Source organism: Anomaloglossus baeobatrachus, chromosome 5 (assembly GCF_048569485.1).
Source record: "Anomaloglossus baeobatrachus isolate aAnoBae1 chromosome 5, aAnoBae1.hap1, whole genome shotgun sequence".
Classification (NCBI taxonomy): Eukaryota; Metazoa; Chordata; class Amphibia; order Anura; family Aromobatidae; genus Anomaloglossus; species Anomaloglossus baeobatrachus.
Genome location: NC_134357.1, coordinates 10,316,145 through 10,342,811, shown reverse-complemented (window position 1 = coordinate 10,342,811; position 26,667 = coordinate 10,316,145). Strand labels below are relative to the sequence as shown.

At 47.6% G+C, this 26,667-nt stretch overlaps 1 protein-coding gene across 1 annotated transcript in view; it reads right to left on the bottom strand.

The window, feature by feature from the left end:
* The window catches only part of LOC142312560 (guanylate cyclase 2G-like), a 63,447-nt gene that overhangs the window by 2,302 nt on the left and 34,478 nt on the right, over positions 1 to 26,667 (bottom strand). The window contains exons 16-23 of the mRNA XM_075351551.1: positions 19,069 to 19,224; positions 18,800 to 18,977; positions 18,018 to 18,158; positions 15,295 to 15,487; positions 14,752 to 14,926; positions 12,659 to 12,757; positions 12,180 to 12,271; positions 6,870 to 6,977 (exon numbers count right to left, since the gene is read on the bottom strand). Of these exons, the coding sequence (XP_075207666.1) occupies positions 6,870 to 6,977; positions 12,180 to 12,271; positions 12,659 to 12,757; positions 14,752 to 14,926; positions 15,295 to 15,487; positions 18,018 to 18,158; positions 18,800 to 18,977; positions 19,069 to 19,224 (1,142 nt within the window). The remainder of the gene's footprint in view (positions 1 to 6,869; positions 6,978 to 12,179; positions 12,272 to 12,658; positions 12,758 to 14,751; positions 14,927 to 15,294; positions 15,488 to 18,017; positions 18,159 to 18,799; positions 18,978 to 19,068; positions 19,225 to 26,667) is intronic.

The following is a 26,667-nucleotide window of genomic DNA, read 5'->3' as shown; positions in this document are numbered from 1 at the left end:
ATGCATGTAGTACAGCAGCAAAACGGTCATACAGAAAATAGTAGGAAACAGTCAGCAGGCAGGTGCAAAAAGATTAATTCAACGGTAAAGTCAAATTTTGGATGATCCTTGATAGTAAACAAATCAAATTGACCAAGGCGCTAAATGAAGGCAAAATCCGGTTGAGTGTAGTCTGAAGCTTCATTAGCAATAATTACTAGATAGATCATACATCACTCATCTAGGCCAAAAAAAATAGATTCATTATTATGGTCCTGTATACTTGGTGTAATCCTCAGTGTCTGTATTATTCTGTATATATACACTGCACAGTACCACTTCTCCTGTCCTGTATACTTGGTGTAATCCTCAGTGTCTGTATTATTCTGTATATATACACTGCACAGTACCACTTCTCCTGTCCTGTATACTGGGTGTAACCCTCAGTATCTGTATTATTCTGTATATATACACTGCACAGTACCACTTCTCCTGTCCTGTATACTGGGTGTAAGCCTCATTATCTGTATTATTCTGTATATATACACTGCACAGTACCACTTCTCCTGTCCTGTATACTGGGTGTAATCCTCAGTGCCTGTATTATTCTGTATATATACACTGCACAGTACCACTTCTCCTGTCCTGTATACTGGGTGTAATCCTCGGTATCTGTATTATTCTGTATATATACACTGCACAGTACCACTTCTCCTGTCCTGTATACTGGGTGTAATCCTCAGTATCTGTATTATTCTGTATAAATACACTGCACAGTACCACTTCTCCTGTCCTGTATACTGGGTGTAATCCTCAGTACATGTATTATTCTGTATATATACACTGCACAGTACCACTTCTCCTGTCCTGTATACTTGGTGTAATCCTCAGTGTCTGTATTATTCTGTATATATACACTGCACAGTACCACTTCTCCTGTCCTGTATACTGGGTGTAATCCTCAGTACCTATATTATTCTGTATATATACACTGCACAGTACCACTCCTCCTGTCCTGTATACTGGGTTTAATCCTCAGTGTGTGTATTATTCTGTATATATACACTGCACAGTACCACTTCTCCTGTATACTGGGTGTGATCTTCAGTACCTGTATTATTCTGTATATATACACTGCACAGTACCACTTCTCCTGTATACTGGGTGTAATCCTCAGTACCTGTATTATTCTGTATATATACACTGCACAGTACCACTTCTCCTGTATACTGGGTGTGATCTTCAGTACCTGTATTATTCTGTATATATACACTGCACAGTACCACTTCTCCTGTATACTGGGTGTGATCTTCAGTACCTGTATTATTCTGTATATATACACTGCACAGTACCACTTCTCCTGTATACTGGGTGTAATCCTCAGTATCTGTATTATTCTGTATATATACACTGCACAGTACCACTTCTCCTGTCCTGTATACTGGGTGTAATTAATCCTCAGTACCTGTATTATTCTGTATATACACACTGTACAGTACCATTTCTCCTGTCCTGTATACTGGGTGTAATCCTCGGTATCTGTATTATTCTGTATATATACACTGCACAGTACCACTTCTCCTGTTTTGTATCTGGGTGTAATCCTCAGTATCTGTATTATTCTGTATATATACACTGCACAGTACCACTTCTGTCCTGTATACTGGGTGTAATCCTCAGTACCTGTATTATTCTGTATATATACACTGCACAGTACCACTTCTCCTGTCCTGTATACTGGGTGTAATCCTCAGTACCTATATTATTCTGTATATATACACTGCACAGTACCACTCCTCCTGTCCTGTATACTGGGTTTAATCCTCAGTGTGTGTCTTATTCTGTATATATACACTGCACAGTACCACTTCTCCTGTATACTGGGTGTGATCTTCAGTACCTGTATTATTCTGTATATATACACTGCACAGTACCACTTCTCCTGTATACTGGGTGTAATCCTCAGTACCTGTATTATTCTGTATATATACACTGCACAGTACCACTTCTCCTGTCCTGTATACTGGGTGTAATCCTCAGTACCTATATTATTCTGTATATATACACTGCACAGTACCACTCCTCCTGTCCTGTATACTGGGTTTAATCCTCAGTGTGTGTCTTATTCTGTATATATACACTGCACAGTACCACTTCTCCTGTATACTGGGTGTGATCTTCAGTACCTGTATTATTCTGTATATATACACTGCACAGTACCACTTCTCCTGTATACTGGGTGTAATCCTCAGTACCTGTATTATTCTGTATATATACACTGCACAGTACCACTTCTCCTGTATACTGGGTGTGATCTTCAGTACCTGTATTATTCTGTATATATACACTGCACAGTACCACTTCTCCTGTATACTGGGTGTAATCCTCAGTATCTGTATTATTCTGTATATATACACTGCGCAGTACCACTTCTCCTGTATACTGGGTGTAATCCTCAGTACCTGTATTATTCTGTATATATACACTGCACAGTACCACTTCTCCTGTCCTGTATACTTGGTGTAATCCTCAGTGTCTGTATTATTCTGTATATACACTGCACAGTGCCACTTCTATTTTATATTCCAGTATGTGTATTATTCTGTATATATACACTGCACAGTACCACTCCTCCTGTCCTGTATACTGGGTGTAATCCTCAGTACCTGTATTATTCTGTATATATACACTGCACAGTACCACTTCTCCTGTCCTGTATACTGGGTGTAATCCTCAGTATCTGTATTATTCTGTATATATACACTGCACAGTACCACTTCTCCTGTCCTGTATACTGGGTGTAATCCTCAGTATCTGTATTATTCTGTATATATACACTGCACAGTACCACTTCTCCTGTCCTGTATACTGGGTGTAATCCTCAGTATCTGTATTATTCTGTATATATCCACTGCACAGTACCACTTCTCCTGTATACTGGGTGTAATCCTCAGTACCTGTATTATTCTGTATATATACACTGCACAGTACCACTTCTCCTGTCCTGTATACTTGGTGTAATCCTCAGTGTCTGTATTATTCTGTATATACACTGCACAGTGCCACTTCTATTTTATATTCCAGTATGTGTATTATTCTGTATATATACACTGTACAGTACCACTTCTCCTGTCCTGTATACTGGGTGTAATCCTCAGTATCTGTATTATTCTGTATATATATACAATGCACAGCACCACTTCTCCTGTCCTGTATACTGGGTGTAATCCTCAGTATCTGTATTATTCTGTATATATACACTGCACAGTACCACTTCTCCTGTCCTGTATACTGGGTGTAATCCTCAGTATCTGTATTATTCTGTATATATCCACTGCACAGTACCACTTCTCCTGTCCTGTATACTGGGTGTAATCCTCAGTACCTGTATTATTCTGTATATATACATTGCACAGTACCACTTCTCCTGTCCTGTATACTGGGTGTAATCCTCAGTATCTGTATTATTCTGTGTATATACACTGCACAGTACCACTTCTCCTGTCCTGTATACTGGGTGGAATCCTCAGTAACTGTATTATTCTGTATATATATATACTGCACAGTACCACTTCTCCTGTCCTGTATACAGGGTGTAATCCTCAGTGTCTGTATTATTCTGTATATATACACTGCCCAGTACCACTCCTCCTGTCCTGCATACTTGGTGTAATTCTCAGTATCTGTATTATTCTGTATATATACAGTGCACAGTACCACTTCTCCTGTACTGTATACTGGGTGTAATCCTCAGTGTCTGTATTATTCTGTATATATACACTGCACAGTACCACTTCTCCTGTCCTGTATACTGGGTGTAATCCTCAGTATCTGTATTATTCTGTATATATACACTGCACAGTACCACTTCTCCTGTCTTGTATACTGGGTGTAATCCTCAGTATCTGTATTATTCTGTATATATACACTGCACAGCACCACTTCTCATGTCCTGTATACTGGTTGTAATTAATCCTCAGTACCTGTATTATTCTGTATATATACACTGTACAGTACCATTTCTCCTGTCCTGTATACTGGGTGTAATCCTCGGTATCTGTATTATTCTGTATATATACACTGCACAGTACCACTTCTCCTGTTTTGTATCTGGGTGTAATCCTCAGTATCTGTATTATTCTGTATATATACACTGCACAGTACCACTTCTGTCCTGTATACTGGGTGTAATCCTCAGTACCTGTATTATTCTGTATATATACACTGCACAGTACCACTCCTCCTGTCCTGTATACTGGGTGCAATCCTCAGTATCTGTATTATTCTGTATATATACACTGCACAGTACCACTTCTCCTGTCCTGTATACTGGGTGTAATCCTCAGTACCTGTATTATTCTGTATACATACACTGCACAGTGCCACTTCTCCTGTCCTGTATACTGGGTGTAATCCTCAGTATCTGTATTATTCTGTATATATACACTGCACAGTACCACTTCTCCTGTCCTGTATACTGGGTGTAATCCTCAGTACCTGTATTATTCTGTATATATACACTGCACAGTACCACTTCTCCTGTCCTGTATACTGGGTGTAATCCTCACTCTCTGTATTATTCTGTATATATACACTGCTCAGTACCACTTCACCTGTCCTGTGTACTGGGTGTAATCCTCAGTACCTGTATTACTCTGTATATATACACTGCACAGTACCACTTCTCCTGTCCTGTATACTGGGTGTAATCCTCAGTATCTGTATTATTCTGTATATATACACTGCACAGTACCACTTCTCCTGTTCTGTATACTGGGTGTAATCCTCAGTATCTGTATTATTCTGTATATACACTGCACAGTACCACTTCTATTTTATATACACTGGATTCTGTTCTCACTGTGTTATCTGTGGTGTTGCATGGGACTGAAAGTAGCATGTGCTATATAATCAGTAAATGTACAGTTCTATGATCCTATATGTTATATTGTACATTTCGTACATTATTGTGGAACCACAAATACAGGATATAAGGAATGCAGATGAGCGAGTCATGGACTGACCAATGGCAGTTAGATCATTGCCGGCTCCTGAGGTCTTCAGTCAGTCACAATCATCTCTCCTGACTGCAAGAAGAAGAAACAGACACTGGTAAATTATAATAAGCAGTGAGTATAGGTCTGGTATGACCGGAGTATCTTTGGTATACATTCATATACAGAGAGCTGGTATTAACTGGGCATCTCCTGTACATACAGTAATTATTTATATACAGCTGGTATAACCTGGGTATATTCTTTGTAGATATATTGACAGTGGGTACGGAAAGTATTCAGACCCGTTTAAATTTTTCACTCTTTGTTTTATCGCAGCCATTTGGTAAATTCTCATTAATGAACACACTGCGCCCATCCCCCATCTTAACAGGAAAAAAACAGAAATGTAGAAATTTTTGCAAATTTTTTAAACATCACATGGTCATAAGTATTCAACCTCTTTGCTCAGTATATCACATGGTGATAAGTATTCAGCCCCTTTGCTCACTATAACACATGGTCATAAGTATTCAGCCCCTTTGCTCAGACCCTCATATGTAAGTCCCATGCTGTCCATTTCCTTGTGATCCTCCTTGAGATGTTTCTCCTCCTTCATTGGAGTCCAGCTGTGTGTAATTACACTGATAGGACGTGATTTGGAAAGGCGCACACCTGTCTATATAAGACCTCACAGCTCACACTGCATGTCACACCAAATCAGGATCATGAGGTCAAAGGAACTGGCCAAGGAGCTCAGAGACAGAATTATGGCAAGGCACAGATCTGGCCAAGGTTACAAAAGAATTTCTGCAGTACTCAAGGTTCCTAAGAGCACAGTGGCCTCCATAATCCTTAACTGGAAGAAGTTTGGGACCAGCAGAGCTCTCCCTACACCTGGCCGTCTAGCCAAACTGAGCAATCGTAGGAGAAGAGCCTTGGTGAGAGAGGTAAAAAAGAGCCCCAAGATCACTGCGGCTGAGCTCCAGAGATGCAGTAGGGAGATGGTAGAAAGTTGCACAAAGTCACCGATCACTGCAGCCTCCACCAGTCGGGCCTTTATGGCAGAGTGGCCTGATGGAAGCCTCTCCTCAGTGCAAGACATACGAAAGCCGCATAGAGTTTGCAAAAAAACACATGAAGGATCCCAGACTATGAGAAATAAGATTCTCTGGTCTGATGAGATGAAGATAGAACTTTTTGGTGATAATTCTAAGCAGTATGTGTTTAGAAAACCAGGCACTGCTCATCACCTGCCCAATACAATCCCCACAGTGAAACATGGTGGTGGCAGCATCATGCTATGGGAGCAGGGACAGGATGACTGGTTACAATTGAAGGAAGGATGAATGCGGCCAAGTGCAGAGATATCCTGGAAGAAAACCTCCTCCAGATGCTCTGGACCTCAGACTTGGCCGAAGATTCACCTTCCAACAAAACAATGACCCTAAGCACACAGCTAAAATAACAAAGGAGCGGCTTCAGAACAACTCTGTGACCATTCCTGACCGGCCCAGCCAGAGCCCTGACCTAAACCCAACTGAGCATCTCTGGAGAGACCTGAAAATGGCGTCCACCAATGTTCACCATCCAACCTGACGGAACTGGAGAGGATCTGCAAGGAAGAATGGCCGAGGATCCCCAAATCCAGGATCCCAAGAAGACTCATGTCTGCACTAGCTCAAAAGTGGGGGTGCCTCTACTCAATACTGAGCAAAGGGGCTGAATTCTTATGACCATGGGATATACTGAGCAAAGGGGCTGAATACTTATGACCATGTAATATACTGAGCAAAGGGGCTGAATACTTATGACCATGGGATATTTCAGTTTTTATTGTTTAATATATTTGCAATTGTATATAGATATAAATTATTCTCATTATCTGTTACTTACTTCATACGACCCAAACAGTGGATCTTGTATATGGGCTGGGAAGTCGGGCAGGGGCATGTGGAATCCAGATTTACCTTTCAGCCAAAACGTCCTCTGCTTTCCTTTTCCCTAAGAACAGATTATTCTTAAACATGGCAGTAAATCTATAGTCGCTGCCGGCCACATTTACTGCTTTACCTGAATTTTGGGAGTGAAATGTGATATCAATAGATGAATACATGAATCCAAACGATTACAGTTTCTCAACAAATTTCCATTATATTTTTTTTTTGCAGCATTCAACAATTGTTTCTTTTTGTTTGTTTTTGGGGCTGGACGGGGACGGGGACGGGGATGGGGGGGGGGGTTGGACATAGACAGCGGTTTAGTATTAAATACATAAGATCCAACAATGACAAAAGGCACAGATGTGTGAGTCCCAAGGGGTATCACACACTGTGCAGAGCTACTCAGATAGCAATACAAAACAGGAGGAAACGAGTAACTTGCTTCAAAAAATATATTTAATTTTTATTACTTATTTTTTATATTTCATGTACTTTTTTTTAGTAATATTTATGGATAAATACAAAATACATATAGCAATATATAAAGAGATTACAGCAATTGGTTGGCCGAGAGGAAAGATGTTTTAAAAAAGGCACAGATTAATCCTGCCAGACTCAGAAAAATAGTACTCATCAATAACAAAATCACATGAATACAAGAGTATGTCACATAAAAGTAACCACGTGTTCCTACGTGAATTATTGCGCCACATCACACAGGGTAAAATAGCAGTTTCCCCAGTGAGGATTATGCAGAGGACTCAATAAACATATTGCACGCACTGCCACAAACATGCAAACATTGCTGCTCAATAGGTATATAGGGGGGCATAAGTAGCATCCACCTAACCACAATACAGCAGCGTGAGCGTATGTCCCTAAGAGAGTACCTGCATACCTCATATAGAGGATCCCAAAGCTGGAATGTTCAATTAATAAAAGCAGTCATGCAGAGGTCCCACCTGCATAGTGCAAAAAGTGCTGCAAGGAAGGACACCACACAATCGTACTACTCAAGCATCAGTGTGCTATAACAGTGATGTGCCTATAATTCCAACACAGCAGCAGTTTAAGCACGTGCAAAGGGAGGACCAGCTACATACCGTGCGGCGCTGATGTCACTTAGGAAACATATCAGCAGGCAGGAGGTTAGATGAGGAGGGGATTAGACCCAAATAAAGACTCCAACGTACGTTTCACAAGGGAAATAACCACGCTTCATCAGGGAGTCTATATGAGGTATTTTGTATTTATCCATAAATATTACTAAAAAAAAGTGCATGAAATATAAAAAATAAGTAATAAAAATTACATATATTTCTTGAAGCAAGTTACTCGTTTCCTCCTGTTTTGTGTAGCGGTTTAGTATTGCAGATGTTTTTTGACCAACGTATTAATTGCATCTTTTATAAAAATGTCAGAGAAGAGTCCTATCCTCCAGGGCGTGCGGCAGGTTAATGAAAGCCGGAGTAACGGGACCAGGCTTTAGTGTTTCCTTTACTTAGTGATTGCTACATTTATAATGGGGGATCCAGTTGCTCTATAGGAGCTCGTTTTCCCTCCTGATCCCGAGAGTTGATTGACTGGATCAACTTTCAGAACAAAAATTTGAAACAATTTACAATATTTTTTGTGTTTGATGATGTTTTTGTGACTTTTGTCATTTTTTTATGTGGCTGGAGCCCACAGAAATGTATGAGCGGAGTGTATAGCACACTCGTGTGGGATTAGTGGCAGATCAGACGGTACGCCGGTGTCCGGTTAGTGGCAGATCGGACTGTACGCCGGTGTCCGGTTAGTGGCAGATCGCACTGTACGCCGGTGTCTGGTTAGTGGCAGATCGGACGGCACGCCGTTGTCCAGTTAGTGGCAGATCGGACGACACGCCGGTGTCCGGTTAGTGGCAGATTGGACGGCACACCGGTGTCCGGTTAGTGGCAGATCGGACTGTACGCCGGTGTCCGGTTAGTGGCAGATCGGACTGTACGCCGGTGTCTGGTTAGTGGCAGATTGGACGGCACACCGGTGTCCGGTTAGTGGCAGATCGGACTGTACGCCGGTGTCCGGTTAGTGGCAGATCGGATGGCACGCCGGTGTCTGGTTAGTGGCAGATCGGATGGCACGCCGTTGTCCGGTTAGTGGCAGATCGGATGGCACGCCGGTGTCTGGTTAGTGGCAGATCGGACTGTACGCCGGTGTCTGGTTAGTGGCAGATCGGACGGCACGCCGGTGTCCGGTTAGTGGCAGATCGGACTGTACGCCGGTGTCTGGTTAGTGGCTGATCGGACGGCACGCCAGTGTCCGGTTAGTGGCAGATTGGACGGCACGCCGGTGTCCGGTTAGTGGCAGATCAGATGGCACACCGTTGTCCCGTTAGTGGCAGATCGGACGGCACACCGGTGTCCGGTTAGTGGCAGATCGGACGGCACGCCGGTGTCTGGTTAGTGGCAGATCGGATGGCACGCCGTTGTCCGGTTAGTGGCAGATCGGATGGCACGCCGGTGTCTGGTTAGTGGCAGATCGGACTGTACGCCGGTGTCTGGTTAGTGGCAGATCGGACGGCACGCCGGTGTCCGGTTAGTGGCAGATCGGACTGTACGCCGGTGTCTGGTTAGTGGCAGATCGGACGGCACGCCAGTGTCCGGTTAGTGGCAGATTGGACGGCACGCCGGTGTCCGGTTAGTGGCAGATCAGATGGCACACCGTTGTCCCGTTAGTGGCAGATCGGACGGCACGCCGGTGTCCGGTTACTGGCAGATCGGACTGTACGCTGGTGTCTGGTTAGTGGCAGATCGGACTGTACGCCGGTGTCTGGTTAGTGGCAGATCGGACGGCACGCCGGTGTCCGGTTAGTGGCAGATCAGACGGCACGCCGTTGTCCGGTTAGTGGCAGATCGGATGGCACGCCGGTGTCCGGTTAGTGGCAGATCGGACTGTACGCCGGTGTCTGGTTAGTGGCAGATTGGACGGCACACCGGTGTCCGGTTAGTGGCAGATCAGATGGCACACCGTTGTCCAGTTAGTGGCAGATCGGACGGCATGCCGGTGTCCGGTTAGTGGCAGATCGGACTGTACGCCGGTGTCTGGTTAGTGGCAGATCGGACGGCACGCCGGTGTCCGGTTAGTGGCAGATCGGACGGCACACCAGTGTCCGGTTAGTGGCAGATCGGACGGCACGCCGGTGTCCGGTTAGTGGCAGATCGGACTGTACGCCGGTGTCTGGTTAGTGGCAGATCGGACTGTACGCCGGTGTCTGGTTAGTGGCAGATCGGACGGCACGCCGGTGTCCGGTTAGTGGCAGATCAGACGGCACGCCGTTGTCCGGTTAGTGGCAGATCGGATGGCACGCCGGTGTCCGGTTAGTGGCAGATCGGACGGCACGCCGGTGTCTGGTTAGTGGCAGATCGGACTGTACGCCGGTGTCTGGTTAGTGGCAGATTGGACGGCACACCGGTGTCCGGTTAGTGGCAGATCGGACTGTACGCCGGTGTCCGGTTAGTGGCAGATCGGATGGCACGCCGGTGTCTGGTTAGTGGCAGATCGGACTGTACGCCGGTGTCTGGTTAGTGGCAGATCGGACGGCACGCCGGTGTCCGGTTAGTGGCAGATCGGACTGTACGCCGGTGTCTGGTTAGTGGCAGATCGGACGGCACGCCAGTGTCCGGTTAGTGGCAGATTGGACGGCACGCCGGTGTCCGGTTAGTGGCAGATCAGATGGCACACCGTTGTCCCATTAGTGGCAGATCGGACGGCACGCCGGTGTCCGGTTAGTGGCAGATCGGATGGCACGCCGTTGTCCGGTTAGTGGCAGATCGGATGGCACGCCGGTGTCTGGTTAGTGGCAGATCGGACTGTACGCCGGTGTCTGGTTAGTGGCAGATCGGACGGCACGCCGGTGTCCGGTTAGTGGCAGATCGGACTGTACGCCGGTGTCTGGTTAGTGGCAGATCGGACGGCACGCCAGTGTCCGGTTAGTGGCAGATTGGACGGCACGCCGGTGTCCGGTTAGTGGCAGATCAGATGGCACACCGTTGTCCCGTTAGTGGCAGATCGGACGGCACGCCGGTGTCCGGTTACTGGCAGATCGGACTGTACGCCGGTGTCTGGTTAGTGGCAGATCGGACTGTACGCCGGTGTCTGGTTAGTGGCAGATCGGACGGCACGCCGGTGTCCGGTTAGTGGCAGATCAGACGGCACGCCGTTGTCCGGTTAGTGGCAGATCGGATGGCACGCCGGTGTCCGGTTAGTGGCAGATCGGACTGTACGCCGGTGTCTGGTTAGTGGCAGATTGGACGGCACACCGGTGTCCGGTTAGTGGCAGATCGGACGGCACGCCGGTGTCCGGTTAGTGGCAGATCGGATGGCACGCCGGTGTCCGGTTAGTGGCAGATCGGACTGTACGCCGGTGTCTGGTTAGTGGCAGATTGGACGGCACACCGGTGTCCGGTTAGTGGCAGATTGGACGGCACGCCGGTGTCCGGTTAGTGGCAGATCGGACGGCACGCCGGTGTCCGGTTAGTGGCAGATCGGACTGTACGCCGGTGTCTGGTTAGTGGCAGATCGGACGGCACGCCGTTGTCCGGTTAGTGGCAGATCAGACGGCACGCCGTTGTCCGGTTAGTGGCAGATCGGATGGCACGCCGGTGTCCGGTTAGTGGCAGATTGGACTGTACGCCGGTGTCTGGTTAGTGGCAGATCGGACGGCACGCCAGTGTCCGGTTAGTGGCAGATTGGACGGCACGCCGGTGTCCGGTTAGTGGCAGATCGGACGGCACGCCGGTGTCCGGTTAGTGGCAGATCGGACGGCACGCCGGTGTCCGGTTAGTGGCAGATCGGACGGCACGCCGGTGTCCGGTTAGTGGCAGATCGGACGGCACGCCGGTGTCTGGTTAGTGGCAGATCGGACGGCACGCCGGTGTCCGGTTAGTGGCAGATCAGACGGCACGCCGTTGTCCGGTTAGTGGCAGATCGGATGGCACGCCGGTGTCCGGTTAGTGGCAGATCGGATGGCACGCCGGTGTCCGGTTAGTGGCAGATCGGACTGTACGCCGGTGTCTGGTTAGTGGCAGATCGGACGGCACACCGGTGTCCGGTTAGTGGCAGATCGGATGGCACGCCAGTGTCCGGTTAGTGGCAGATCGGACTGTATGCCGGTGTCTGGTTAGTGGCAGATCGGATGGCACGCCAGTGTCCGGTTAGTGGCAGATCGGACGGCACCCCGATGTCCGGTTAGTGGCAGATCGGACGGCTGTGCTGCTTTTACCTTCACTTTGATCCATCCTCTTTCTGATAACGAATATCCCCCGATTTGCCTCAGAGCGGCGGCCGTGGTCTCGGAGATGTGAATCCTCAGAGCTGTGGAGGAATCAAGACGTCTTCATGAGCCGGAAACAATGTTCTACAGAGCTGATAAAATGTTTAGTGCAGACCCCCCCCACCGATTAAACCCCCGATCACATCCTGGGTGCTCCGGAACACACGCTATTGCTGAAATACTGCAATAATTATTACATTAGTAACGTAGTGCTCCTATAATACCGTCTTATAGAACCTACATATTAATACCATAAACTGATCAGTGTCACACGACTATACAATTACTGTGTTATTGGGGTGCTCGCACATCTGCAACAAGCAAAAATGGGACTGAAGCTTTGTGTGAATTGGGCATAAAACAAAAAAACTGTTTTCACACCATTGACTTCACACCAACATTAGGAGCATACACCGGGGTTCACCTACGTAAACTGTTGCTTTCCATGCGGGACGCAGTGTTAACAGTGTCCCCAAACAGACAGTACCTCGGCATCGTCACCCCCACCACCCCGGCCACCACCGGACCTGCAACCGGGAGAAAGAAGAGCGGAGAAAGACACAGTGATACATAATGTAACAGTGAACGTCAGGACTGCAACAGAAACAGCAGGAATCCAGCCTCACTATGTACATCCAGAGCAGCATTCACAATCCGTATGCAGAAGAGGTGAAGTTAGAGAACTACTCAGAAAATAATTATTATAATACTAGCTGTACTCCCCGGCTTCGCCCGGGTTAATAACTGCTAACAAAATGGAATGTGTTAACAAAAATGTATTCTGCACACAAACACCACAAAACAAATAGATAGAAATGTAATTATAATGTCTGTCTCCACCTCTGTTTATAGCTCTGTCTCATTCTCTCTTTGTCTGTCTGTCTCTTTCTCCGTCTGTCTCAATCTCTTTCCCTGTCTGTCTATCTCTGTCACTTTCCCTGTCTGTCACTTTCCCTGTCTGTCACTTTCCCTGTCTGTCACTTTCCCTGTCTGTCACTTTCCCTGTCTGTCTCTTTCCCTGTCTGTCTCTTTCCCTGTCTGTCTCTTTTTCTCTTTACCTTTCTTTGTCTGTCTCTTACCCTGTCTGTCTCTTTCCCTCTCTTTCCCTGTCTGTCTGTTTCCCTGTGTCTGTCTCTGTCTCTTTGCCTGTGTCTGTCTCTTTGTCTGTGTCTGTCTCTTAACCTGTCTCTCTCTTTCGCTGTCTGTCTCTTTCCCTGTCAGTCTGTCTCTTTGTTTGTGTCTGTCTCTTTGTGTCTGTCTCTTACCCTGTCTGTAACTGCCTCTTTCACTGTCTGTGTCTGCCTCTTTCCCTGGCTGCATTGTGACACGCCAACATTCCATTTAAGGGCGTGGCTGCGCATTCTTCTGACGTTCTGGCTGCACTGTGGCTCCCAGCTCCATTCGCTTTAATGGAGGCAGGTTTTTTTGTGAATAACTGTAAAGCGCGGGGTTAAAATTTCCCCTCAAAACATAGTCTGTGACGCTTTCGGGGTCCAGAAGCGTGAGTGTGCAAAATTTTGTGGCTGTAGCTGCGACGGTGCAGATGCCAATCCCGGACATACACACATTCAGCTTTATATATTAGATGAATATATTGTGACTGCACCAGCAGAATAGTGAGTGCAGCTCTCGAGTATAATACAGGAGGTAACTCAGGATCAGTAATGTATGTACACAGTGACTGCACCAGCAGAATAGTGAGTGCAGCTCTGGAGTATAATACAGGAGGTAACACAGGATCAGTAATGTATGTACACAGTGACTGCACCAGCAGAATAGTGAGTGCAGCTCTGGAGTATAATACAGAAGATAACTCAGGATCAGTAATGTAAGTACACAGTGACTGCACCAGCAGAATAGTGAGCGCAGCTCTGGAGAATAATACAGGAGGTAACTCAGGATCAGTAATGTAATGTATGTACACAGTGACTGCACCAGCAGAATAGTGAGTGCAGCTCTGGAGTATAATACAGGAGGTAACCCAGGATCAGTAATGTAATGTATGTACACAGTGGCTCCACCAGCAGAATAGTGAGTGCAGCTCTGGAGTATAATACAGGAGGTAACTCCGGATCAGTAATGTATGTACAAAGTGACTGCACCAGCAGAATAGTGAGTGCAGCTCTGGAGTATAATACTGGAGGTAACTCAGGATCAGTAATGTAATGTATGTACACAGTGACTGCACCAGCAGAATAGTGAGTGCAGCTCTGGAGTATAATACAGGATGCAACTCAGGATCAGTAATGTAATGTACGTACACAGTGACTGCACCAGCAGAATAGTGAGCGCAGCTCTGGAGAATAATAGAGGATGTAACTCAGGATCAGTAATGTAATGTTTGTACACAGTGATTGCACCAGCAGAATAGTGAGTGCAGCTCTGGAGTATAATACAGGAGGTAACTTAGTAACAGTAATGTATGTACACAGTGACTGCACCAGCAGAATAGTGAGTGCAGCTCTGGAGTGTGTGCACAGTGACTCTACATGTGATGTAGGGGCAGATAACATTCACGTACCGGTGTTCAGACCAATCCGCAGCTTCAGCTTTTCGTTGGGCATGTGTCGGATTCTGAAGGTCATCATAGCGCTGAGGAAATGCAGAGACATGGTGGCGATTTCCTCCACGTGACTGATGCCATTGCGGAGCGGGAGGCCACTGGCGACCATATAGGCATCGCCGATAGTCTCCACCTGCAGACAGGTATGGTTGCACAGTGCATTAGTTGTTTCTGCTTTTAGCCTGGTCTGATTATTTGCAGACTGCGCAGCGTCGGGGGAATGGACTGGGGATAAGGTGTTGTAGCTTGGACACCTTAGGACATTCTATGAAGTGCACGGCCCTTTAATGTAAGAGTGACGCCGGATTATTGGGATGTCATGGAGTATCCGCTGATCGCTCACTCTGGCGGCACTGGTGATGTCGGATTATTGGGATGTCATGGAGTATCCGCTGATCGCTCGCTCTGGCGGCACTGGTGACGCCGGATTATTGGGATATAATGGAGTATCTGCTGATCGCTGATACAATGTGTGGCTGCCGGCCCCTGGACCCCTCTTACCTTGTACACGTCGTACGCCTTGATAATCTCATCGAATAGGCTATACAGGTCATTGAGTAAATCCACCACCTGGAGGGGCGAGCTGGAGGAGCAGAGGGTGGTGAACCCCACTATGTCCGAAAAGAAGATGGTCACCGAGCCGAAGCTCTCCGGCTCCACCGATTTACCAGCCATCAGCTGCTCTGCAATAAAGCTGACCATGGGAGACACTCAGTGACATGATGTGACCCCGAGCAAAGCCGCCACCACCCATCATCTCCAGGAAGATGCGGGCAGTGGGGGTTATGTGACTGTAAAAAGTATTAGAGGGAGCATCTAGGCTACGGCAGGGGGCACCAACTGCACGGGCGCAAAACATTTGTTCTGTAGCTTGATTGAAATAATTGTTGCACCTTTTCCTTTCCTCTTATAGAAGCTGCAGATCCCCGGTGCCCGACTACTGATTATCAGCAGTGGTGACATGCATCGGCGCACGACTACTGATTGTCTGCAGTGGTGACTTGTACCAGCACACGACTATTGATTGTCTGCAGTGGTGACGTGCACTGTCACATGACTACTGATTGTCTGCAGTGGTGACGTGAACTGGACACGACTACTGATTGTCTGCAGTGGAGAAATGCACCGTCACACGACTACTGATTGTCTGCAGTGGTGACGTGCACCGTCACACGACTACTGATTGTCTGCAGTGGTGACGTGAACTGGCACACGACTACTGATTATTTACAGTGGTGACGTGCACCGTCACACGACTACTGATTGTCTGCAGTGGTGATATGAACTGACACACGACTACTGATTGTCTGCAGTGGTGACGTGCACCGTCACACGACTACTGATTGTCTGCAGTGGTGATATGAACTGGCACACGACTACTGATTGTCTGCAGTGGTGACGTTCACCGTAACACGACTACTGATTGTCTGCAGTGGTGACGTGCACCGTCACACGACTACTGATTGTCTGCAGTGGTGACGTGCACTGTCACATGACTATTGATTGTCTGCAGTGGTGACGTGAACTGGCACACGACTACTGATTGTCTGCAGTGGTGAAATGCACCGTCACACGACTACTGATTGTCTGCAGTGGTGACGTGCACCGTCACACGACTACTGATTGTCTGCAGTGGTGACGTGAACTGGCACACGACTACTGATTATTTACAGTGGTGACGTGCACCGTCACACGACTACTGATTGTCTGCAGTGGTGATATGAACTGACACACGACTACTGATTGTCTGCAGTGGTGACGTGCACCGTCACACGACTACTGATTGTCTGCAGTGGTGATATGAACTGGCACACGACTACTGATTGTCTGCAGTGGTGACGTGCACCATCACACGACTACTGATTGTCTGCAGTGGTGATATGAACTGGCACACGACTACTGATTGTCTGCAGTGGTGACGCTCACCGTAACACGAGCTCCAGCTCTTTTTCGGTTAACACGATTCATGGACAGGACGGTTCCCACCAGGAGGATCTGAAGAGCTTTTGATCCTCTGCAGAAAGTGCAACGTATTACATAGTTACGGATTTATGCCTAAACTGACGCGCTGAGCGTCTGAAAGCTGCAACATGACAACTTCTCTTGTGTTAAAAATGCATTTTATTTGTGGATTTTCCGCATAGACATTAATGAGATGGGATAAATCCACAAGCAAAAAAAATCTGTGTTTTTTAATGTTTTACTACAGTGAAAATGCACTAAAAACGCAAGTAATCCGCACAGGAAAGTATCAAAAAAGTGTCATGAAAGCCAAATACCGGGAAATAAACAAATCTGCTTAATTATTAGACATGACAAAGCAACAAGAGACAAAAAGTGACAATATGCAAGAAAAAAAATGCAAGAAATCAAAATTACATAAAAGATGCACAAAATCTGCAACATCAAAAAAAAATCACCAAAAGATCATTGTGATAATGGAGCCCAAAAAGTAAAAATAAAAAATGAGAATTTTTGAATTTGCAAAAGTTTATCAAGTATTGTGCGTCCAGGAGCCACAAAGGTGCAAAAACTCCCAGTGCAAAAAATGAGGACAATAAAGCATCTGCTGAGCAGTAATGCCGCCATCTAGTGGTACATAGGAGGCATAGCGTCTAGTCTGGAATAAAATCAACTGTAGTTTAGGACAAGATTTTCAAAGCAACGAGACGCGTTTGGGAGCTGTTTTTTCTTATTTGAATGCACAAATTCTGGTATAAAAACTATTTTGCACTTGGGTTATGTTAAAAATGTTGCATCTTTTTCGCTTTTAAAGGTTCTTTGTTTCCTGCATATCGCTGGCTGCGGAATGAGTTAACATAGAACCTGCCAGTGAGCTCGTTATCAGAGAGAATATTTCCGCTGATTTCTGACCACATTAAAGTTCAGCTCTTCTTTACTGCGGTTTATGATCATGAATCTGCAGAGAAAAAGGATAAAAGCTTCACAAGCCCCGGTCGGTCTGAGCTCGCTGACAGTCTCAGTTTCTGGGCTGGGAAACAGTCAGGAAAAGGTAAAGGTTGTGAATTTTTTAATGAACCTGAACTGTAAAAATGATGAAGCATTGAAGTAGGAAAAAAGTTGCCTCTTAAAGGGGTCAATGATTTTTAAGCAGTGGGAATTGTTTTTCACGTTGAAATTAATTTAGGCGATGAATTTATTACCTTGTGGTGTTTGTCCTGTACTGATCAGCGCCCGGTGGTCTCGGGGGGCAACGTCCTCACCTTGGTAACATGGTAGACAGCAGCTTGTCCGTCTTCTTCTTCTCGGCCACCAGCTGCACCGTCCGCTCCTCCACCACCTCCTCCAGGTGATTGGCATATCTCTCCAGCTTGTTCACCATATTGTCCAGGATGCTGACGTGTCTACACAGAGACACACAAAGGGTTAATACCATAATTATATTATTTGCTCTTCTATTTTGTTCTGATCTTACATGAGTTCACGCTTCTACTACAGTCACATCAGGAGCTGCACTCTAAATTCTGCTGGCATCCTGTTTTTCAGGAGCTGTACTCTTAATTCTGCTGGCTCCTGTTTGCTCAGGAGCTGCACTCTTAATTCTGTTGCCATCCTTTTTGCTCAGGAGCTGCCCTCTAAATTTTGCTGGCATCCTGTTTGCTCATGAGCTGCATTCCTTATTCTGCTGGCATCCTGTTTGCTCATGAGCTGCACTCTAAATTTTGCTGGCATCCTGTTTGCTCAGGAGCTGCACTCTAAATTCTGCTGGCATCCTGTTTACTCAGGAACTGCACTCTAAATTCTGCTTGCATCCTGTTTGCTAAGGAGCTGCACTCTAAATTCTACTTGCATCCTGTTTGCTCAGGAGCTGCACTCTAAATTCTGCTGGCATCCTGTTTGCTCAGGAGCTGCACACTTAATTCTGCTGGCATCCTGTTTGCTCTCGGGCCACAGCTCCTCATACAATGAGAGGCTTCAGTGTTTTTCGATTTATAAGCTCCTGAGTCCAGCATGCATCCACCAATAATGCAGGGTTCAGACTCACCCTTCAGGGCTGGCTCCTCGCAGGCTTCTCTTGATAGAGATGAAGGACGGCCGGCGTTCGGGGTTCTCGTCCCAGCACATTTTCAGCATGGCGATGATGCGTTCGTTGCACTTTTCCGCGGTTAGCGTCGGTCTCAGCGGGATTGTTGCGCTCGGATCTTTGATTTTGTGGATAATTTCTGAAATGAACGAGGAAAATGTTTATTTAATAAGTAAATGTAAGGTTTTCCTGGAATTGTGTAAAAATGGACAATTCCTTTAAGCTGTTACCTTCTGGCTCCAGGCCCAGGTCCTGGTAGGGCCCCACCTCATGGTCGTAGATCAGCTCCCGCATAATGAGGGCGAAGCTGTAGACGTCTCCTCTCTGGGTCCCCTGGCAGGGAAATCGCTCCAGACGCAGCAGCTCCGGAGACGTCCAGAAAAGCTCTGTCCGGGCGACATAAACACAGGAGAGAATAAAAGAGCCATAAATGTAAAGGACAAGCCCGCGAGAAAGACGATAAAAGATACTGTACTGTGTCGCCACACTGTGCACAGAAATAATGGCACCAAACCAGGGGAAGAAACCGCACAGCTGCACATAGGAGGCAGAAGCAGAACTGCCATATAGCGCCACATCCTCAGAATACTGCTACATGGGGGGGGGGGCGGATTATTGTGTCTCCAAATTCAATTAACATGAATGTAACATAACACCATATAGTGACCATAAATGTCACCACCATCCACATAAACGCAGAGACACACGCACACAACGGGGGAGATAAGTATAAAACACATCTCCAAGTTCCTAAATAAATATATTTCCAAAGATGCTATTGACATGAATTTCTCACCAGATGTCAGTAACAGCCCATCCAATCCACAAAGGGAAAGAAATCACCATAGATGTCCATAAATGATGGGTAATGATGAGGAATGACACAGGGAAAGTGTTGAACACGTTACTGAAATGGATTTAATGCTTGCTACATTCTCCTTTGTTGGTGATGAAGCTCCAGACACCTCCTGTATGGAGACACTAGTCACCTGCATTGCTCAGGTGGATTTTGGTCCATTCTTCCGCACACACTCCTCACATCCTGTATGGAGACACTAGTCACCTGCATTGCTCAGGTGGATATTGGCCCATTCTTCCGCACACACACCTCACATCCTGTATGGAGACACTAGTCACCTGCATTGCTCAGGTGGATTTTGGCCCATTCTTCCGCACACACTCCTCACATCCTGTATGGAGACACTAGTCACCTGCATTGCTCAGGTGGATTTTGGCCCATTCTTCCACACACACTCCTCACATCCTGTATGGAGACACTAGTCGCCTTCATTGCTCAGGTGGATTTTGGCCCATTCTTCCACACACACTCCTCACATCCTGTATGGAGACACTAGTCGCTTGCATTGCTCAGGTGGATTTTGGCCCATTCTTCCACACACACTCCTCACATCCTGTATGGAGACACTAGTCACCTGCATTGCTCAGGTGGATTTTGGCCCATTCTTCCGCACACACTCCTCACATCCTGTATGGAGACACTAGTCGCCTGCATTGCTCAGGTGGATTTTGGCCATTCTTCCACACACACTCCTCACATCCTGTATGGAGACACTAGTCGCCTGCATTGCTCAGGTGGATTTTGGCCCATTCTTCCGCACACGCTCCTCACATCCTGTATGGAGACACTAGTCACCTGCATTGCTCAGGTGGATTTTGGCCCATTCTTCCGCACACACTCCTCACATCCTGTATGGAGACACTAGTCACCTGCATTGCTCAGGTGGATTTTGGCCCATTCTTCCGCACACACACTCCTCACATCCTGTATGGAGACACTAGTCACCTGCATTGCTCAGGTGGATTTTGGCCCATTCTTCCGCACACACACTCCTCACATCCTGTATGGAGACACTAGTCACCTGCATTGCTCAGGTGGATTTTGGTCCATTCTTCCACACACACTCCTCACATCCTGTATGGAGACACTAGTCACCTGCATTGCTCAGGTGGATTTTGGCCCATTCTTCCGCACACACACTCCTCACATCCTGTATGGAGACACTAGTCACCTGCATTGCTCAGGTGGATTTTGGCCCATTCTTCCGCACACACTCCTCACATCCTGTATGGAGACACTAGTCCCTGCATTGCTCAGGTGGATTTTGGTCCATTCTTCCACACACACTCCTCACATCCTGTATGGAGACACTAGTCACCTGCATTGCTCAGGTGGATTTTGGCCCATTCTTCTGCACACACTCCTCACACCCTGTATGGAGACACTAGTCGCCTGCATTGCTCAGGTGGATTTTGGCCCATTCTTCCACACACACTCCTCACATCCTGTATGGAGACACTAGTCACCTGCATTGCTCAGGTGGATTTTGGTCCATTCTTCCGCACACACTCCTCACATCCTGTATGGAGACACTAGTCGCCTGCATTGCTCAGGTGGATTTTAGCCCATTCTTCCGCACACACTCCTCACATCTTGTATGGAGACACTAGTCGCCTGCATTGCTCAGGTGGATTTTGGTCCATTCTTCCGCACACACTCCTCACATCCTGTATGGAGACACTAGTCACCTGCATTGCTCAGGTGGATTATGGCCCATTCTTCCGCACACACTCCTCACATCCTGTATGGAGACACTAGTCACCTGCATTGCTCAGGTGGATTATGGCCCATTCTTCCGCACACACTCCTCACATCCTGTATGGAGACACTAGTCGCCTGCATTGCTCAGGTGGATTTTGGTCCATTCTTCCACACACACTCCTCACATCCTGTATGGAGACACTAGTCGCCTGCATTGCTCAGGTGGATTTTGGCCCATTCTTCCACACACACTCCTCACATCCTGTATGGAGACACTAGTCTCCTGCATTGCTCGGGTGGGATTTTGGTCCATTCTTCCACACACACTCCTCACATCCTGTATGGAGACACTAGTCGCCTGCATTGCTCAGGTGGATTATGGCCCATTCTTCCGCACACACTCCTCACATCCTGTATGGAGACACTAGTCGCCTGCATTGCTCAGGTGGATTTTGGCCCATTCTTCCACACACACTCCTCACATCCTGTATGGAGACACTAGTCGCCTGCATTGCTCAGGTGGATTTTGGTCCATTCTTCCACACACACTCCTCTCATCCTGTATGGAGACACTAGTGACCTGCATTGCTCAGGTGGATTTTAGCCCATTCTTCCGCACACATTCCTCACATCCTGTATGGAGACACTAGTCGCCTGCATTGCTCAGGTGGATTTTGGCCCATTCTTCCACACACACTCCTCACATCTTGTATGGAGACACTAGTCGCCTGCATTGCTCAGGTGGATTTTGGTCCATTCTTCCGCACACACTCCTCACATCCTGTATGGAGACACTAGTCACCTGCATTGCTCAGGTGGATTTTAGCCCATTCTTCCACACACACTCCTCACATCCTGTATGGAGACACTAGTCACCTGCATTGCTCAGGTGGATTTTGGTCCATTCTTCCGCACACACTCCTCACATCCTGTATGGAGACACTAGTCACCTGCATTGCTCAGGTGGCTTTTGGCCCATTCTTCCGCACACACTCCTCACATCTTGTATGGAGACACTAGTCACCTGCATTGCTCAGGTGGATTTTGGCCCATTCTTCCGCACACACTCCTCACATCCTGTATGGAGACACTAGTCCCCTGCATTGCTCAGGGGGATTTTGGCCCATTCTTCCACACACAAAGTCCTCACATCCTGTATGGAGACACTAGTCGCCTGCATTGCTCAGGTGGATTTTGGTCCCTTCTTACACACACACTCCTCACATCCTGTATGGAGACACTAGTCGCCTGCATTGCTCAGGTGGATTTTGGCCCATTCTTCCACACACACTCCTCACATCCTGTATGGAGACACTAGTCGCCTGCATTGCTCAGGTGGATTTTGGGCCATTCCTCCACACACACTCCTCACATCCTGTATGGAGACACTAGTCGCCTGCATTGCTCAGGTGGATTTTGGTCCATTCTTCTGCACACACTCCTCACATCCTGTATGGAGACACTAGTCGCCTGCATTGCTCAGGTGGATTTTGGCCCATTCTTCCACACACACTCCTCATATCCGGTATGGAGACACTAGTCCCTGCATTGCTCAGGTGGATTTTGGTCCATTCTTCTGCACACACTCCTCACATCCTGTATGGAGACACTAGTCGCCTGCATTGCTCAGGTGGATTTTGGCCCATTCTTCCACACACACTCCTCACATCCTGTATGGAGACACTAGTCGCCTGCATTGCTCAGGTGGATTTTGGTCCCTTCTTACACACACACTCCTCACATCCTGTATGGAGACACTAGTCGCCTGCATTGCTCAGGTGGATTTTGGCCCATTCTTCCACACACACTCCTCACATCCTGTATGGAGACACTAGTCGCCTGCATTGCTCAGGTGGATTTTGGGCCATTCCTCCACACACACTCCTCACATCCTGTATGGAGACACTAGTCGCCTGCATTGCTCAGGTGGATTTTGGTCCATTCTTCTGCACACACTCCTCACATCCTGTATGGAGACACTAGTCACCTGCATTGCTCAGGTGGATTTTGGCCCATTCTTCCACACACACTCCTCATATCCGGTATGGAGACACTAGTCCCTGCATTGCTCAGGTGGATTTTGGTCCATTCTTCTGCACACACTCCTCACATCCTGTATGGAGACACTAGTCGCCTGCATTGCTCAGGTGGATTTTGGCCCATTCTTCCACACACACTCCTCACATCCTGTATGGAGACACTAGTCACCTGCATTGCTCAGGTGGATTTTGGGCCATTCCTCCACACACACTCCTCACATCCTGTATGGAGACACTAGTCGCCTGCATTGGTCAGGTGGATTTTGGCCCATTCTTCCGCACACACTCCTCACATCCTGTATGGAGACACTAGTCGCCTGCATTGCTCAGGTGGATTTTGGTCCATTCTTCCGCACATACTCCTCACATCCTGTATGGAGACACTAGTCGCCTGCATTGCTCAGGTGGATTTTGGCTCATTCTTCCACACACACTCCCCACATCCTGTATGGAGACACTAGTCGCCTGCATTGCTCAGGTGGGATTTTGGCCCATTCTTACACACACACTCCTCACATCCTGTATGGAGACACTAGTCGCCTGCATTGCTCAGGTGGATTTTGGCCCATTCTTCCACACACACTCCTTACATCCTGTATGGAGACACTAGTCGCCTGCATTGCTCAGGTGGATTTTGGTCCATTCTTCCGCACACACTCCTCACATCCTGTATGGAGACACTAGTCGCCTGCATTGCTCAGGTGGATTTTGGTCCATTCTTCCGCACACACTCCTCACATCCTGTATGGAGACACTAGTCGCCTGCATTGCTCAGGTGGATTTTGGCTCATTCTTCCACACACACTCCCCACATCCTGTATGGAGACACTAGTCGCCTGCATTGCTCAGGTGGGATTTTGGCCCATTCTTACACACACACTCCCCACATCCTGTATGGAGACACTAGTCGCCTGCATTGCTCAGGTGGATTTTGGCCCATTCTTCCACACACACTCCTCACATCCTGTATGGAGACACTAGTCGCCTGCATTGCTCAGGTGAATTTTGGCTCATTCTTCCACACACACTCCTCACATCCTGTATGGAGACACTAGTCGCCTGCATTGCTCAGGTGGATTTTGGCCCATTCTTACACACACACTCCTCACATCCTGTATGGAGACACTAGTCACCTGCATTGCTCAGATGGATTTTGGTCCCTTCTTCCACACACACTCCTCACATCCTGTATGGAGACACTAGTCGCCTGCATTGCTCAGGTGGATTTTGGCCCATTCTTCCGCACACACTCCTCACATCCTGTATGGAGACACTAGTCACCTGCATTGCTCAGGTGGATTTTGGCCCATTCTTCCGCACACACTCCTCACATCCTGTATGGAGACACTAGTCGCCTGCATTGCTCAGGGGGATTTTGGCCCATTCTTCCACACACATAGTCCTCACATCCTGTATGGAGACACTAGTCGCCTGCATTGCTCAGGTGGATTTTGGCCCATTCTTCCGCACACACTCCTCACATCCTGTATGGAGACACTAGTCACCTGCATTGCTCAGGTGGATTTTGGCCCATTCTTCCGCACACACTCCTCACATCCTGTATGGAGACACTAGTCGCCTGCATTGCTCAGGGGGATTTTGGCCCATTCTTCCACACACATAGTCCTCACATCCTGTATGGAGACACTAGTCGCCTGCATTGCTCAGGTGGATTTTGGCCCATTCTTCCACACACACTCCTCACATCCTGTATGGAGACACTAGTCACCTGCATTGCTCAGGTGGATTTTGGGCCATTCCTCCGCACACACTCCTCACATCCTGTATGGAGACACTAGTCGCCTGCATTGCTCAGGTGGATTTTGGTCCATTCTTCTGCACACACTCCTCACATCCTGTATGGAGACACTAGTCCCTGCATTGCTCAGGTGGATTTTGGCCCATTCTTCCGCACACACTCCTCACATCCTGTATGGAGACACTAGTCGCCTGCATTGCTCAGGTGGATTTTGGTCCATTCTTCTGCACACACTCCTCACATCCTGTATGGAGACACTAGTCCCTGCATTGCTCAGGTGGATTTTGGCCCATTCTTCCGCACACACTCCTCACATCCTGTATGGAGACACTAGTCCCCTGCATTGCTCAGGTGGATTTGGCCCATTCTTCCGCACACACTCCTCACATCCTGTATGGAGACACTAGTCGCCTGCATTGCTCAGGTGGATTTTGGTCCCTTCTTACACACACACTCCTCACATCCTGTATGGAGACACTAGTCGCCTGCATTGCTCAGGTGGATTTTGGTCCCTTCTTACACACACACTCCTCACATCCTGTATGGAGACACTAGTCGCCTGCATTGCTCAGGTGGATTTTGGCCCATTCTTCCACACACACTCCTCACATCCTGTATGGAGACACTAGTCACCTGCATTGCTCAGGTGGATTTTGGGCCATTCCTCCACACACACTCCTCACATCCTGTATGGAGACACTAGTCGCCTGCATTGCTCAGGTGGATTTTGGTCCCTTCTTACACACACACTCCTCACATCCTGTATGGAGACACTAGTCGCCTGCATTGCTCAGGTGGATTTTGGCCCATTCTTCCACACACACTCCTCACATCCTGTATGGAGACACTAGTCGCCTGCATTGCTCAGGGGGATTTTGGCCCATTCTTCCACACACATAGTCCTCACATCCTGTATGGAGACACTAGTCGCCTGCATTGCTCAGGTGGATTTTGGCCCATTCTTCCACACACACTCCTCACATCCTGTATGGAGACACTAGTCGCCTGCATTGCTCAGGGGGATTTTGGCCCATTCTTCCACACACACACTCCTCACATCCTGTATGGAGACACTAGTCGCCTGCATTGCTCAGGTGGATTTTGGTCCCTTCTTACACACACACTCCTCACATCCTGTATGGAGACACTAGTCGCCTGCATTGCTCAGGTGGATTTTGGCCCATTCTTCCACACACACTCCTCACATCCTGTATGGAGACACTAGTCACCTGCATTGCTCAGGTGGATTTTGGGCCATTCCTCCGCACACACTCCTCACATCCTGTATGGAGACACTAGTCGCCTGCATTGCTCAGGTGGATTTTGGTCCATTCTTCTGCACACACTCCTCACATCCTGTATGGAGACACTAGTCCCTGCATTGCTCAGGTGGATTTTGGCCCATTCTTCCGCACACACTCCTCACATCCTGTATGGAGACACTAGTCGCCTGCATTGCTCAGGTGGATTT